The 16,848-nt window shown below is 39.6% G+C and overlaps 1 protein-coding gene across 1 annotated transcript in view; it reads left to right on the top strand.

Moving 5' to 3' along the window:
- The window catches only part of LOC139467737 (cadherin-23-like), a 45,816-nt gene extending 29,042 nt beyond the window's left edge, over window positions 1–16,774 (top strand). The window contains exons 17-28 of the mRNA XM_071249247.1: window positions 896–1,115; window positions 1,548–1,861; window positions 2,607–2,837; window positions 4,360–4,448; window positions 5,001–5,087; window positions 5,395–5,463; window positions 6,258–6,321; window positions 7,015–7,145; window positions 7,887–7,924; window positions 8,407–8,461; window positions 8,839–8,895; window positions 12,388–16,774. Of these exons, the coding sequence (XP_071105348.1) occupies window positions 896–1,115; window positions 1,548–1,861; window positions 2,607–2,837; window positions 4,360–4,448; window positions 5,001–5,087; window positions 5,395–5,463; window positions 6,258–6,321; window positions 7,015–7,145; window positions 7,887–7,924; window positions 8,407–8,461; window positions 8,839–8,895; window positions 12,388–12,664 (1,632 nt within the window). The 3' untranslated portion in view covers window positions 12,665–16,774. The remainder of the gene's footprint in view (window positions 1–895; window positions 1,116–1,547; window positions 1,862–2,606; window positions 2,838–4,359; window positions 4,449–5,000; window positions 5,088–5,394; window positions 5,464–6,257; window positions 6,322–7,014; window positions 7,146–7,886; window positions 7,925–8,406; window positions 8,462–8,838; window positions 8,896–12,387) is intronic.
- The last annotated feature ends 74 nt before the right edge of the window (window positions 16,775–16,848 follow it).

The raw sequence follows: 16,848 nt of genomic DNA, 5'->3' as shown, positions 1-16,848 counted from the left end.
ATTAATATTGACAGAAGCAGATTACGTTCCAAATGAGCGTTATCGCCGACGCCGTTCGTATCTTTATGATGCCTGTTCAAGCTTTATGTACCGTGCACTTATTTCCACATCAGTTTCATTTTCACCGATCTGTATAATTATATTTATTGCTGCACTGACATTGATTCATAAGCCTTGCTTTAACTAAAAGCAACGCTTCGTGAGTCGGCAATTTTGTTCGAGGGGACGTCACTCGCGATGGAGTGTCAAGGGCAGATAACTATGACTGCCAAATGTATCACTCCAACGTCGATCACATAATACTGTTTACGTCCCGGGGACAATCCAGTGATCTCACAACTTCAGTCGTTACCTTGCAAAATAGTTTTGGTTCTAATGGTGAACTGTTTATATTGGGATTTAATGTGATAAAGGCTGATATAGGCAATGGCGATGAAATAAAGTTCGAAAGATTCCTATGTTTGAACTCCGTGAAGGACAGAATCTAGATTGCGATGTGAAATTAAAGTTAACGTTGATACATACACATCTTTAAGTAGTAGTTAGAAGTTGTAGTGTCAGTGAAGACTAGAATGTTAACTTCTGCATGTTGTTTTTAATGCAATTTAGAGCAAATGTCTCACATTGTTATGTGTAGATAGAGTTGTCTCTCCTTCTGATGTTGTATTGTTGCTGTGTAGATTGAGGTGTTTCTCCTACTGATGTTGTATTGTTGCTGTGTAGATTGAGGTGTCTCTCCTTCTGATGATGTATTGTTGCTGTGTAGATTGAGGTGTTTCTCCTTCTGATGTTGTATTGTTGCTGTGTAGATTGAGGTGTCTCTCCTTCTTATGTTGTATTGTTGCTGTGTAGATTGAGGTGTCTCTCCTTCTGATGTTGTATTGTTGATGTGTAGATCGATGTGTCAGCTCAAGACAAGGGAACGCCGGAACTGAAGACAACGCTGACGTTGGTGGTGAGGTTACTTGACATCGATGACAATGACCCATATTTCTCGAACAGAAAGCAAGACATCAGTATAGCAGAAGAAGAGACAGGGTGTTACGGTAATCTGTCTCTGGCCGATGACAAAGATGAAGGGGAGAACAACACTAGAAGATGTTATTACATACACAGTAAGTTATGGCGTCAATGTCTCGCTGTATAGATCATGATTGTATTCACCTTGTTTAGAAATACCACAAAGGTTTCGGGTAAAAATATATGCAAATAGATACGCGTAATTATAATTCTGACAAAAATGAATTCTGACTGAATGATTTTTATTAATAGGGTTTTTTTTCAATTGAAGCGTGTAAGGTCTTAAGGTGCGAAATCAATTTGAAATTAAACGTTAAATCTCCAGTTTGAGAATTATTGTAACCATAGCCGTTTTCAATGATTAGGTTTGTTGCAGGTAGGCTCTTAAATATATCTATTGATTAGAATGTGCTATACATGTACTAGGTTTACATATTCATACATTTGAGTCATACAGTTTACACTATAGTTTACCCGTTGAAACAGTACTACACATTTAGTCTTGAATCATATATGATCACGTTCAGGTGGTGATCAACCCCACGCAACGTATTTCTCTCTCAACAAGACAACTGGAACCCTATGTCTAAATCATAAACTGGACAGGGAAGAAAAGGACTTAATAAACCTGATTATCAAGGTATCAAAGGATTGTTCTCTGAATGAGTCCCCTCAGAACCCCTTCCATCCACCGTTCAACATAAGTGACACCTCTCTCCTCCACGTCGAGGTCAATGTTGAAGACATCAATGACAACCCACCAGTGTTCGCGGATGGAGGAGAACTTTCTACGGGCATTTTGTATGACGTGAACAAAAAGGAGTTGGTGTACGATCTGAAGGTCAGTAGAAACTTCTCACATCACTCTATGACCTTTACTTCCTGTACATGGAATGTCAGGATCCTCATGTCGATGTATGGAGAATCCTGGGCCATGTTTCACAAAGCTTCTTTTGCGCTACGACAGTCACAAGCCAATGTTAAATGTGAGAGTTACGACACTCGTAGGGAAATATCTTTTTGTTTAACGGGTCGTAATCTTGGTGGACAACTTCAGTAAGTACTTTTGAGCAGAAAGGGACCATTTATAGGCTGGGTATGTGGCAATGTAGCATTGGTAGTCAACATCTCTGTTACAGTCGTAGCGACGTTTCGGTGTAGATTCTAACACCACATGCTTGACAATGGCGTCAGGATCTGATCTGTCACCAAAGTAATTTTGATGTTCCAACGTCAAATCTGCCCAAACCATGTTATAGTAAAACTACTATGACTCCTTATCAACTATAGAAGAGTGGTAGTGTGTTCAGTTTACATTGATTTTACAATGAATATGGAAAATAACTATATATTATCCTTTGTGTGGTGGCGATAAGGTGCCTCACTCTGGCAGTGTGGGTTCGAATCCCGGACGGGACTCAACCCATAAAAGTACGAGAATCTGTACTTTACTCAGAGAGTGTTATTCCAAATATAACATTTGTTTTATATATCATTAAACGTTAAACATGTTTAAATCCAGACAAAAATGAAATGTGCACATCAATATGACAAATGTATTTACAAATGTACATGCGTTGGCACAGATTGACGTCACAGACAAAGATATAGGCTCTAACGCCATAACACATTTCCTGGACAAAGGCCAAAACGTTCATGGTATTAGTGACCTGGAAACCACGAAGCCATTTATAGTCGGCATCAACGGCAGTGTCATCACAGACACGCTGTTTTCTTCATCCATGCTGGGTCATGTGGAGATTGCAATACAAGCTTATGATGAAGGTGACAAACACACTGCTGATGCCACACTCAAGGTAATATCATGCGGTGTATACTGCGAATATTTAACAGCTGATTGAGTTAGTTGGGCCGTTAGACACAGTTGTGGAATAATGAAGATCAGTGGGGTTATGGCAATAGCGTTCTCTCGTCAGGGTTAAGGTCCGGGTTTGACTTCCTACAAGTGCTATGTGTAAAACCCCTGTTCTGGTATCCTCCGTCGTTATATTTGTGGAAAGGTACGACATAAAAACATATTCGCTCACACACTGTTTAATAATGAATACTATCTACATCGTGTTCAAGTTAGGCTTATCACTTGCAACATGTTTAAAACTATGTCTTTATATATTGTCTGCTATTTAAGACTGTTCAACGCGCCGATGCCCATTTCCAGTCTACGTCTAGAAGATATACTTGTTTCGGGTTGTATGTAATTTTTCCAACCCAAATGAGTTCGTACCCCTAGAAATTTCGTAAGCATGGCAAATTCGTAATACTTAAAATAAGAAACTTAGTTTCCCTACTTCATATTTCTGACAATTCGTTAATAAGACATGATTATATACATGTCAATCGAGTAGTTAACGATAACTGTATAAAACAGACGCTGTTGAGATTTTGTATTTTATTTTTAATTTTCAATCACGCAATTGTTGCATTCACATTCATAAAATCAACCATTCCTTCACTATAACATTGGTATGATCAACTGATATTGGGATCAATCATTGTTAATTGACCCAGTGCATAGTTAAAGATTGGCATCGGTCAACAGATAAACTCCTTGTGCTATTATATAACATAATATCGCCACTATGCATTTACATTGATGGACTCTTCCATTCGGTGCAGGATTTAGGTCAAGTTATATCAGGCGTTTTGAATGTGCTATAAATTTAAATTAATCTTATATTTATAACGAAATTTATTAGTCAGAGTTTCGAAATTACTTTTGATTTGGGTTACGAAATGCAGGGTGTGAAATATTGTCTCAGTCTTATTAGGCTAATACTAGATTGATCTCATCAGAAACCTCCACATGGCAGAAAAGAATTGGCGTCCATCTTCCCGAGACAAGAGCGTCCACTAGCCGTTTAATCAGAGTTTTGTTTCCACTCTTGCAAAACCAAGCCAACATACCTGTGCTAAATAGGATTGGACTATCGCACGTACCGATCAAAGAACTTTTCACAAAATCAACATCTGGTACACCTTTGGGTGAAATCGCGGATGAAATCGCGAATGTTTTCGTTGTCCGATCGACTTGGACGTCGCCTTTGTTAGTCGCCATCTGTTGTGAAGCTATACAGATCTGATTGGATATCGCGTTTTCATTTCAAGGGGCACAACTCATGATCTACAGGAGGTGGCGCCATGGTCGAGCCAAGAAAAGTAGCCTTAGTGTGGCAAGGGAAGAAACTAGGCTTTGATATAGGCTAGTAGACACGCTTGCCTCGGGAAGATGAGTGGTGTCTGACAGAATCTAGCTCGCTAGGATTGCCAATGTGTCCGAGCCTATTCTTCATTTAAAATCACCATCTATTACGATTACAGGTGTACATCATTAGCAACGTCCAGAGGGTGAAGATAATATTCCACTCACTGCCAGATGAGGTGCAGAACATCAAATCTAAATTCAAAAGGTACTGCTGAACATATTCTTTGTAAAGAAATCTGCTCTTATTGGATATGAATTGGTTTGAACAACGGAGAATGAATAGTCTAAATACCTTGTTAATGTAACGTACATGTTCTATTTCATGAAGGTGTTATTGTAGAGATTGGTTGTACATGTACTTTATATACTTCACAATGCATACAACTTGTTTCTGGAAAATGTACTTTTGTTCTTTGTAGTATGCTTTTTGTGTTGGTTGCGTTACATGTAGTTTTCATGATTCACACCAAAACCGCCTCCGTGGTCTGGTCGCAGAGCGTCCACCAAAAGACGTTAAAAGATGGAACTTGTTGTTACCATGTCTGGTGCTCGGCATTAAGGGGCTAAAACAAGGAGTAGTCGGCTCGGAATCACTATACTGTGTCTGAGTGGGGTATTCATGTTAAACTGCAGCATGGTGTCTCAGTGGACTGGTACAAGCAGCCACACACACACACACACACACACACACGCACACGCACACGCACACGCACACGCACGCACACCTCACCGCGCCATGATTCCTCGTCATTTACAGTGAGCTGGAGCAACTGTTGAAGTACAGGGTCATTGTGGACAAGATAGCAACACACGAGAATCCTGATAAGACAACAGATGATACAAAGTAAGTCATTTCCTTACCTCCGTTGCATCGCAGTATCTTGAGTTAAACCAGATCTACATATGACTTCATTGAACACGTATGTCAGAAGTTCAGAGTAATCTTAAACAAGGTAAAAGCTATGTAGGTTGAACGTATTATCTATTTTGTGTACAAGCAAATATGCAATTTACTGAAAAAATGATCAAAGTACGCATTGTCAAACGTACGGGTCTACAGTTATAGATGTGACTTTGAAATTCTCCTGCCTACCTACTGTGTGACACTGAGGTGGATGTTAATTCACATGTACCTGGCCGTCATCTTTCAGGACCGACATGTTCGTCCATGCTCTGTACAATGCCACTGGGGAGGTCGTTCCAGCCACGGAACTGTGGAGGTGGGTCAATTGTAATTAATTCCATGGAATGTCATGCTTATTTCTTTAAAGGATAAACAAAAGGTTTACATTGCTATATGTAATTCACTCTTGACTATCAATACAACTATAGTATATATCCTTGTTGCTATCTTGATATTTGATTGCTTTTCAATTCCATGATCTCCAAAGTAAATGGTGACTATCAGGGTTGAGGTCAAGTATTGCAAGTTTGAGTAACTGTCGGAAAGGGTTAAAGATTGTTCGTTTCAAGATAGGCATGCATCTCTAGGCAGCAAGACCCTCTCATTCTATAAACTGAATAAATCTTATATCGTTTGCGAAACATATTGATTAAATATTTAGCATTGTGAATATAGAAGGCTAATAACCAAATGTAGATACAAATACTCTTGGTATTCAACTTGTTCTTAAGGGTGTTGCCAATATTGAGGAGGATGACGACTTATGTAAACAATGTCATGTAATTGAGGATGAACTTCATGTTATATACAGTTGTCCTCTTTGTGCAGGTCGGAGGGAAATGTATGTCCCAAAGACAGTTAATCATCATTATCTGAGTTCTGAAATACTGTCAATTTTCCAACAATGACACAATGATAACTTTTGCAAAGTTTCTGATGTACGTGTTCTCAACACACAAAAGTATCCATTAGCTAATTCTTAGATAAATATGATGTAAATGTATTTGTCTGTCTGTCTGTAACTGTCCGATTTCAGGAACATCAAAACTAATTTGTGGTAGATTTGCTAAATAATTTAACCTTAGTAGAATCATCTACTGATAATTTCAGGGCATTTGACTTCACTGTTGGTGTGGCAGAGTTATTTCAACGGTACAAGGTTATAGAGTCACAGGTAAGACTGGGTCTGCACTCATTCAACTGTAGTACATACTCACCGAACTGTAGTATATACTCATCGAACTGTAGCATATACTCACCGAACTGTAGTACATACTCATCGAACTTTAGTATATACTCAACAAACTGTAGTATATACTCTGCGAACTGTAGTATATACTCACTAAACTGTAGTACATACTCACCGGACCTACAATTTTCATGGACCTGTGAAGATCCGGGGTAGAAAAATCTTTAGCAACACATGCTTGCCGCAAAAAGCGACTATGCTTGTCGTAAGAGTCGACTAACGTGGTCGGGTGGTCAGGCTCGCTGACTTGGTTGATGCATGTCATCGTATCCCAATTGTGTGGATTGATGCTAATAATGTCAATCACTGGATCGTCTGGTCCAGACTTGATTATTTACAGACAAACAATACAATATTCATGGAATGCTTCCACATGAGTGTCTGAGTGAGTGAGTGAGTGAGTGAGTGAGTGAGTGAGTGAGTGAGTGAGTGAGTGAGTGAGTGAGTGAGTGAGTGAGTGAGTGCATCTGTACGTTTTAACCCCTTCCAGCAATAGTCCAGCTGTATCACGCCGGTAGAAACCAGGATTGGTGTCTAATTGTACTGACACTTTGTACTAATTTGGGGATTGCGTGACAACTGTTCACAGTAGTTCTGTTTTCCAATTCCTTTATGCAGCCTGTTGTGGATCAACTGGAAGCCGACGACACGTTGACAAGGACGTTGACAATGACCCTGATTCTCGTTGCCGTCATCCTTACCCTGATTGCCATATCACTGGCTGTTTCCCTATACTGCATCAGAGGGAAGTGAGTACACCGCCAGTAGAAAGTTCATTAACAGTTATGAAGTTTGATGTTGTTCAAATGTTCTGTCCATCTTGATCCTGCACAGTAAATTTTATTTGGGGCGACGAAGATTAACACGTGACTACTGAGCATGCGTAGTGTTGAATAGAGGCCATTTTGAAAGCCCAGGGTCATGTCCATCTAAGTTTCTTGACGACTGAAGTAAGTCTATGTAGTAGACTAGCGTTTTGGATTTACGACAGTCATGGAGCTGTAGTGGCTTTAGCAGTGACCAGTGCGCCGTTGTACAAAACAACCTTAGCGCCACGACTGTCGTAAGTCTATGTTAAGGTATGGGAGTTACGATCACCTCAGCGCTAAGATCGCTTTGTACAACGGCACCCAAGGTTTGGCCAGGATATCTGCCTTGATATCATGTTATGAAGGAGTGGAGACATTTAATTTATCTCGCTTGGGTTTATCAAACAAACTGACATTTTTCCTGGTATAATTAAAAAAGGTGCCTTAAGTGATATGTAAAAATATCATTTCTGTTGGAAGATGTCACTTTAGCTTGACTTTTTAATTTTAAAAAAATCCCTAGTATAATTAAAAAACAAGTGCTTTCAGTGGGTGATACCCCTGGTATGTAAAAATATCATTTCTGTTGGTAGATGTCACTATAGCTTCACCTTTTTAACTCGCTCACGCTCGCTCGTGATTACGACACCCATTTGTATAATGATATATGTCACGTGACAGGTACATCCGGCGGCTACGCGCTGAAACCACAGCAGTCAGTAAGTATCACGTTGTCCATGGAGTCGCCACTCTGTGTCGCTGTTGCTCAAAGTGGAATCTGTTTCGGCAGAACATCTAGGATGGTTATACTCTTGCATTGACAATTTATATTTATTGTTGTTTGTAAATTATAGACTTAAAAATACATGCCACATTCTGCTGACATTCTGTGTCGGGTCACGTACTTCAGAAATATGCTGGCATAGTGATATAAATACATGTTGGTGATATTTAAATGAACATTTATATTTACATTATGTTAAAATGACGAAACCACAGTTGACATGAAGTCTGGTCTGTGTTCATGAATACTACATTGGGTTATGTGAAGAAAATATGTGATATACTTAATCTTAAGATATCAAAATCATTCTGTCACGATGTAGAGTATCATGTACTTGGTCATGTTGCGATATTTGTCACAACAATTATCCCTTTACCTGAGCAATATGTTGTTTTATCCTGATATTTCATTATCCAGGTGTTAATCACATAGAAAAGGAAGCTCCGCCCCCAGGGACGAACCTATACACAGCGTGAGTACAACATTAATGTTACATTAGGACACACTGTTGTACTTCCCTATATATATTCGATGGTTTGATTTAGGTACCAAGCAGGTTTTGGTATTGCATCTAAAACGCAGTATTAATGTTTCACACATATATATCCATGATCATATACTGAGAGGCGTCAGCCATGTTCAACTTAAACACGCATCAATTAATTCATGGAACCTCACTGAAGATCTGGAATCCAAACAAGGTTCCATCTTAGCCTGATGGCTAACAGCACGTCTTGTAGCCACCCCCAGGGCTGATCAACAGAGTTTAAAATATGTGCTTGTATTACGCTATGATTACTTTACATTCACTAACCGGAAGCATGTATCTTTATTTTCCATTTCTCTCAGGTCAAATCCTGTGTTCATGAAGGAAGGCCTGACGAAATCTCAGTATGAACCAGAAAGGTAGGCCACGTCACGTATTGCTCCATATTGTAGTTAGTCAGGCGAATCACCGACTACAACGTTCTGTTAGTGTAATGAACCATTCACCCTACCCTCCTCCAACCCTCACACTACCACTTTACCTAAAATAATATAAAGTGTGTGTGTGTGTGTGTGTGTGTGTGTGTGTGTGTGTGTGTGTGTGTGTGTGTGTGTGTGTGTGTGTGTGTGTAACTACGTATGTGGTTATTGAAGAAGGTATGTGTGTGCGTGTTGTGTATGTGTACGTGTGCGTGTGCGTGCGTGTGTGCGTGTGTGTGTGCATGAATGCACAAGCAAAATGTTAGCTTCCATGGCCATAGAAATAAAGTTTTGTCAATCTAAGGATTGAAGTTGTATTTGTTGACGTTCACCAACTGATGAAGACAGTGCCTCACGTGAGACACTTTCTTCATCAGCTGATGATCGTCAACAAATACAACTTAAGTCCTCAAAGGAATTTAAAGAATTAAGCCACGCCCACTGAAGCGGACTACTTTCATTCCAACGGAATGTTGGGGAATCCCAATATTACAGTCGAGGGAATTCCCTTTCTTTTCACGTGTATCGTCATGCACAGGACGTTCAGCGAAAATCATGCATATTCATTGTCCAAATTACCCTTTGAGACCCGAAGCCGAGAAGGAATGAAACAGCAAACGCTCGCTCGCTCGTCTGGGTTCCAGAAATGTCATGTCTTCCGGTTTCATTTCTCACCCACTTTTTTCCAGCCGTGTCTTACTGCTCTCAGGGAAATAATGTTTGAATCTGACAGTAGTTGGCCATGCCATTTTAAACAGCCATCTTTTCCCGGGCATATTTGTTCAGGTTCGTTACAGTGTGACTTCTGTTCTTCTCGCCTTTTGCCTTGATTGACAGGTCCTATGGACATTGTCTTGATCCTACCCTCCGTTGATTGGCTACTGACTTTGTGGGCGTGTCATGTTATGTGCAAATATTATAACAATCAGCATGTATTCATGAACCTGGAATGTTTTTCGATCTCGTCATTTTTGTTTGCTTTGATACATACAACTGTTTTTGGTTAAACTATGGTAACACATGTTTTCGTTGTCGAATTTAGTTTTCAGGATTGAATGTGTTTTTTTTCCGGTTTATTGAGGTATCAATCGAAAAACCGATGTGCAAACTGCATGAATTCCTACCAAAGTTTGCACATCGGTTTTTTGCACATCGATTCATACCTCAATAAACCGAAACAGTCAATCCTCCTCACAACTGAGCAAAACTAAATGCTGCATTAGTATTGCAGATCAAGGATCAATAGGACTAAACTTAGTTTCAACACATAACAGAACTTGAAGGGGCATCGATACGTTTGTTTCCAATCTATAACATGCATTCTGCTGGTTATCATTTCCAGTTAAAGTCCATGTTTAGCAATAATGGCGTTCGAAGAGTGTTCCAGGGTGTTTTGAGTGCAGTTTCCAAAATCAATATGATTTAACAATGGTCAAAAAAATTTACGGTGACGCGTGAATAGGAATTGAAATGTACATATTGGCCATTGTATTCAATATACATTCATTTCAAATAAACATGTTCATATTAACATGTTATACGCTTAAAGGCTCTAGCTGAGATGGGGTGAAATCGGGTTTAACGTCCCGTTCAAGGCTATTTCACATTCATATTTGTGTAAGCATGTGGCTGTTTGTACTAGTTCCATCTTCCCGAGGCAAGGGAGTTAACTGACTGTAAAAACTGGACTTCTATATTCAGTTAACTCCCTTGCCTCGGGAAGATGCACTTGTCCGGACTTGTGCCGGTTTTATCCCACCGAGTATAGTGGGATACAGTATACAGTATACTGACACCGAGCCGACCAGTACTTGATTTATTCCCTTAATGCCGAGCGCCAGACAGGGTAACAACTAGTACCATCTCTAAACCTATTTTGGTATGACGCGGCTAAGGGATCGAACCACCGACCTTCCGCTCTCCGGGCTTCAGGAACAGAGTATCTACAATGAGATGGCAAAGTAGTAACACGAGGTTTCTTAATCATTGTGATGAATTAATACCATTACAGATATTCTTTAATATCAATGTAGGGCCAGCACAAGGTGTGTTGAATGTTCATCGGGAATGATAAAGAGCATGAACTATCCTCAGCCATCTTCCCGAGGCAAGGGCGTTAACTGACTATAAAAGTCCAGTTTCCACCCTTGCAGACATTGGCTGGAATTCCGTAGTTATATTTTGGCTGGACTAACGAGTCTATGCATAGTCCAATCAAAATTGCCTAACGAACTGGACATCCGGTTCGTAAACAACATGGATGTCAACGTGCAGATTTCGGACGATTGAAGGATTTGCAAGGCATATGTACCGCCAACTGGGCGTCGACAGATAGTTTGCAAATCTTTTCATGTTTTAATCAAGGTGCTCAAGTGATCTGATGCACTTCTCGAGGTAAGGCCCGTCATATTAGAATATACATCTTGATCGATCGATCAGAGGGTCTTGTCTGGGCGCCGCCATTTTGTTTGAAGCAATTGCAAATGATATGAGCGGTGGAATCTGGTTGGTCAATAGGGGTGACATAGGGATATAAGTCGTAATAGCCGACGGTGGCGCTACGATCGAGCCTGTAAATTCCAGCTTAGTTCGGCAAGGGTGAAAAGAACCTTGTATAGTCAGTTTACTCCCTTGCCTCGGGAAGATTTCCTCAGCTAATTTTTGTTTTGTTTTCTTATGAAATCACTGACAATGATGAATGATACAACTAATTACTGGCTGAGATACCAGTGAAGATCAGCGTTCCCCTTGTATCAAACTGGATTTGTGTGATGAGCTGTGATGCAGGCAGTGGCTATGTTAGGTTAGGATAGTGGTCCTGAACAAGACCGTATACCAATAACATTAGGCCTGCATGGTATGTCAGCAATAAGAAAATTATTTAGCCAAAGTCCTCGATAAGTGTGCCATAAAATTGCATAACGGTACGTAGAATGTAATCGATTGTACCGAGTACCTGTGTCAGACACATGGACAACCCATGTGTCCATCGTGTCATGTGTAAACGTACACGCACGTGCCAACAGGCTTAGGTGACCTACAGAATGGCAGTCGCATTGATTCCTATGTATATAGTCACCTCCAGAAGAAACGCGAACCACAGAAACATAAGGAGAAGTATGTAAGTTAAGAAGATTAATGACAAATCTAACAATCATTCAAGTGATTTCCAAACTTTAAACGCTAATGTCCAGTCATGGCTCGATGACGTTACATGTGAAGCGTTCATGAGCGTCGATTCACACAACATATCAGTATGTACATTTGTGCATTGAACCAATCTTATATCTCTTGAATATGAGTAATTCTTCACATATGAACCAATATGTATGGTATTCGCGTTCTTTTGTATATACATATATGTATGATTGACTACAGAGCTTGTACAATGAAGATCCTTTCCACTCAACCTTAATGTTGGATACGTTTCAGTGACGACGACAGCCTGGACAACAACGAGGTTGACAACGACGGGCCTGCTAATATAGAGACTGTTGACGAGCAGGAGGTGACGATGAGGATAGACGAATATGACGCCATGAGGACCATGATACGGAATCCTGCCTTGGACGATGTGCTGAGACATCATGCAGACATGGAGAAGACGAGGGCGAAGGAGGACAAGCAGTCTCTCATTGACGATGATGGCAGTGACAACGACAGCGGCACCTACACGTCCATACAAGGCCTCCAGCAGTCAGACATCTAGATCATATTTGCCTTTAGCAGTCAAACATCTAGTCTCGATGCCATTTGCCTCTAACCAAAATAATACTTGCTTATTAACGTCAGCCATCCTGACATGATGATATTGGTTTACAACGGTCAAGACTATAGATGCTAATTGAAGAAAGTGAACAAAATAATGTCTAGAATTCCAACATTCAAAACGACAATCACAGGAATTCTTCATGGTCAGTACTTCACGGTTGATATAAACACTACATTCCTTCATCACCCGAGAATAAATATGGCTGCTATGCGGTGTCGCTGTTGTGTTAAAACAACGGACCGAGCACATCTTTCTTACTTGATGACGTGTACTACACTGCTACAACCTTGTGGCTGTATGCTCAACACGTTCCTGTAATGTCATACGATGACAGGGTTTGCATAACGCTCAACACGTTGCCGTAATGTCATACAATGACAGGGTTTGCACAACGCTCACACACAGCTAGGAGGGTTCAGGCGACGACCATAATGTACACCTGGCACCATTTCATTAGGTGTTATAATAAACCTGCTGCCAACTTGGCTATTGTAATGTGGATATCTCGTAATAACCTCTTGGGAGGTTTTACTTTTTCCTAGTAGGACCTCATCCCGGGTATGAGGTTTTACTTTTTCCTAGTAGGACCTCATCCCGGGTATGAGGTTTTACTTTTTCCTGGTAGGACTTCATCCAACCTAGTAGGACCTCATCCCGTGTATGAGGTTTTACTTTTTCCTAGTAGGACCTCATCCAGGGTATGAGGTTTTACTTTTTCCTAGTAGGACCTCATCCCGGGTATGAGGTTTTACTTTTTCCTGGTAGGACCTCATCCCGGGTATGAGGTATTACTTTTTCCTAGTAAGGTAAGTTATCAGGTACCCTGACCATAACCTCGGAGTCTTTCTCTATCCTTCACATAATTACACACGTAAACACTTCACCGCATAGGGCCATTTGTATTCCCGGAGCAACGTAGTGTATACAAACATGTAAAGTATTGGCGATGGAAATTCATGGACGTAGACACATACAAATGTATGATCTGATATTGATCTTGCGTTTTATAATTACTCGTCTCAGCCCTTGACCAAAGTTTGCGAAAACTGCTTAATACAATTTATCTATCATATTAAGTCAGGTGATGTTTTCCTGATCCTTCTTATTTGTGTTATGACAAGCGATTTACACCCGCCTCATGGAAATGAATTAAACGGCCTGTTGTTACTTTGCACGATACAGTCGACAAGGGAAAAGGATAAAACATGTGCAACTTGAGATGTAAATCATCACGTAACACGCAGTTATCTGACAAAACGACAGATGTGACAATCGATATGTGGAAACGATATTCTTAAAAGTATACGGCTTACCGAACACATGCTTATTGCGTAATTACACATACTCCAGTAAATTATCGGAGACCGCTTGACAGGCTGAGCTGAACGACGGATTGATTAAAAGCAGCATTCTTCATCTTGGGAGGATGCAGATCATGGCACGCAGTGTCACACATGTACTGTTATTCTGTTTTTAGTTTGTTTGTATCTATTCAGATTTTCACCTGTCCCTTTTATACAACTGAGTGTTTATTCATGATAATATTTTGTTTAATTTTTGTTATGACATTAGAAAATGCATTTTGTTTCTGTATACAACTGACTTTGTATCGAGTTCGGCCTCGCTTGTATTACATGTGGCGGGGATAGTTATGAAATCTCATGAAACACGTTGAACTTAATAATGAACCATTCACCTGAATGTTGTAAGATATAAATAACTTGTCGCCCCGGTGGAATTGCGATTTCCCCTTCATCTGTAGCTTTTGAAGATCGTTTTACAATGTTTAGACAACTTGATATCAAGTTTTTCAAAGGTATTTAGAATTGATTCACATAAGGAAGAGAATTTATGGATGTCAACTTCTTTATTATGAGGAACACAACATTTCGGAGCATATACTACTCTTCATAATACAGAAGTTGACACACATAAAGTACCTTTCCTAACCTTGATTCCGATGTTTAATCTTCTTATGTAATCATCCAATATGCCGGACATCACGTGTCGTCATAGCAAGAGCATCTACTGGATTTGTCGGACACGTATAAAATGGTAATGAAATATTGATGGAGATTCGTATCTCATCTAAGTGAGATAACATTAAAAAGACTGTTTGTGTTCTAAATGCATTTCGAACATATTTAGATTCATTATGTTACACGATAGGACACATGTATATGATTTTATACAAAACGTTGATATTCACTGACGTTACAACGAATGAAACGTTTATGTACTATGGGAGAATTGCTATCGTCATCGTTGCTCAGGTATATGTATCTGAAACTGAATTCACAATATCTCACTATTGAACATAATTCTGTGATCAGTCAGATTTGTTCGGGACAAGAGAAGAAAGGAACACTAGCATCCATGGCACGTAACGTTGAAACCTTGGAACACTTGAGCTTTTAGCACTAATTGTTTGATAGGCATTACCTAGAAATTGACGGATGACAAAGTAGAGTTAATTTATGGATAACAACTCTATTTACTGTAAAGACGACGTTTCGGTGTAGATCCTTATACCGATGTCAAGCAAAGGATATATACCTGAACGTCGCCTTTACAGCAAATACAGAAGTTGTTATCCATATATTATCTCTACTTTGTAAAGAGTGTTCGTCAAATAGCCTACATCTCTTTTCTTGAATCCTGCCTACCGATCGATTTGTTGAGTTAAATGTGGATATGTTTCTGTTTCATTTAGTCAATCAGACCTGTACTATCCCGTACATCGTGATGTATTCACGAGTATTCTGTGTACATGTATAGTAATGTCTGAGGAACAATAAAACGGAACCAAAATGCCTATTAAAACAATTTGGTTATGTTCGAGGTCCACTCCTATGTGGGCACGGTTTATCAAGATATTCTATTTTATGTAAGTCAAACATGTTTGTATGACAGCAAATCTCATAGTTTCATACCAGTTATGCGTATGGAACCTCGTACCAATATTTGTGGATGTTATTCAGCCCGTGGTCGAAAGTAATATCTATGTTAGAAACGAAAGCATTAGACGATAGCATTATTTCTGACAGTAGGTAGTTACGGGGTGATTTTCAAAATGAATCGCAAAGGTTAACCCAGAAATCAGTTTGCACAGAGCTAACTTGTAAAGTCGGTAAGTGTCCACAAGATTAATGAATGATCAACAAATTATATTCAAACACTCACTTTCTGGCTTCGAATCGTCCTCCTCTCATTTCTATATACAGCCAGCCATCACGAAACTTCTCGAACGATCAAACCTGTTATGTTGATTAACAACAACCAGGGGCAGACAACTGTAATCACTTCCTGCCCCGACATCACTCGACATTTTACTTGCTCTTCAATCATTCTGCTGCCACTGACAATCACTACAATTCTATCCACAACGGTCTCTACTGTCACATAAAATGGTATGAACTCGAACTTTTTCTACCTTAGAAGCAGCGTTGCGCGTTTAAAAAAACTGGGGTTGGGAAGTGTGTTAGACCTCTGTCTGTCAAGGAAACACAAACAGGGGAACATGCATAATTAACTATCATGTGTGATCATAAGATGCTTGGCTGGGATATCTGCCACTCATGTACATAACACATGAGTACAAGACAAGGGTTTCATCCATATCAAAGAATTCATGGAGCAGAAAACGAAATAGTTCAATGGTGATTCACAGCTGTCCGTTACATGTAAAATATATACACGCTTATTTTGTCATCATCATTCCATAAGTTAAGATTTATCAAAACCCCAAGTACGCAAGTACAGCTACCATATGCATGATGCAGTTTGAACAAGTGAATGGTACAATGCATTTTACATTTATATTCATAATAAGGATTAAACTGAAGTTAATTTAAGTGTGACATAACCAGATTGTCAGATACGACATATATACTCTTGTTGAATTGCTTTTGGTGTGTGTAAAGTGAGGCTATGTGGACTTGTTTTATTTATTTATGAAAATATGGTTGACACTTTCAATTGAAATGTATTATTATGTGAAATGAATTGTTACTTGCAACTGTTATTATTATCATCGATGTTGATTAAATGAAAGTGATGAAATAATTGTATTTATGTCATTGAAAACGTGAGTGGAATATACATGCCACTACTTGTGAGTG

Source organism: Haliotis cracherodii, unplaced genomic scaffold, assembly GCF_022045235.1.
Source record: "Haliotis cracherodii isolate W230 unplaced genomic scaffold, xgHalCrac1.p SCAF_2, whole genome shotgun sequence".
Classification (NCBI taxonomy): Eukaryota; Metazoa; Mollusca; class Gastropoda; order Lepetellida; family Haliotidae; genus Haliotis; species Haliotis cracherodii.
The sequence above is the reverse complement of the archived record's forward strand: the minus strand, read 5'-3'. Positions and strand labels throughout refer to the sequence as shown.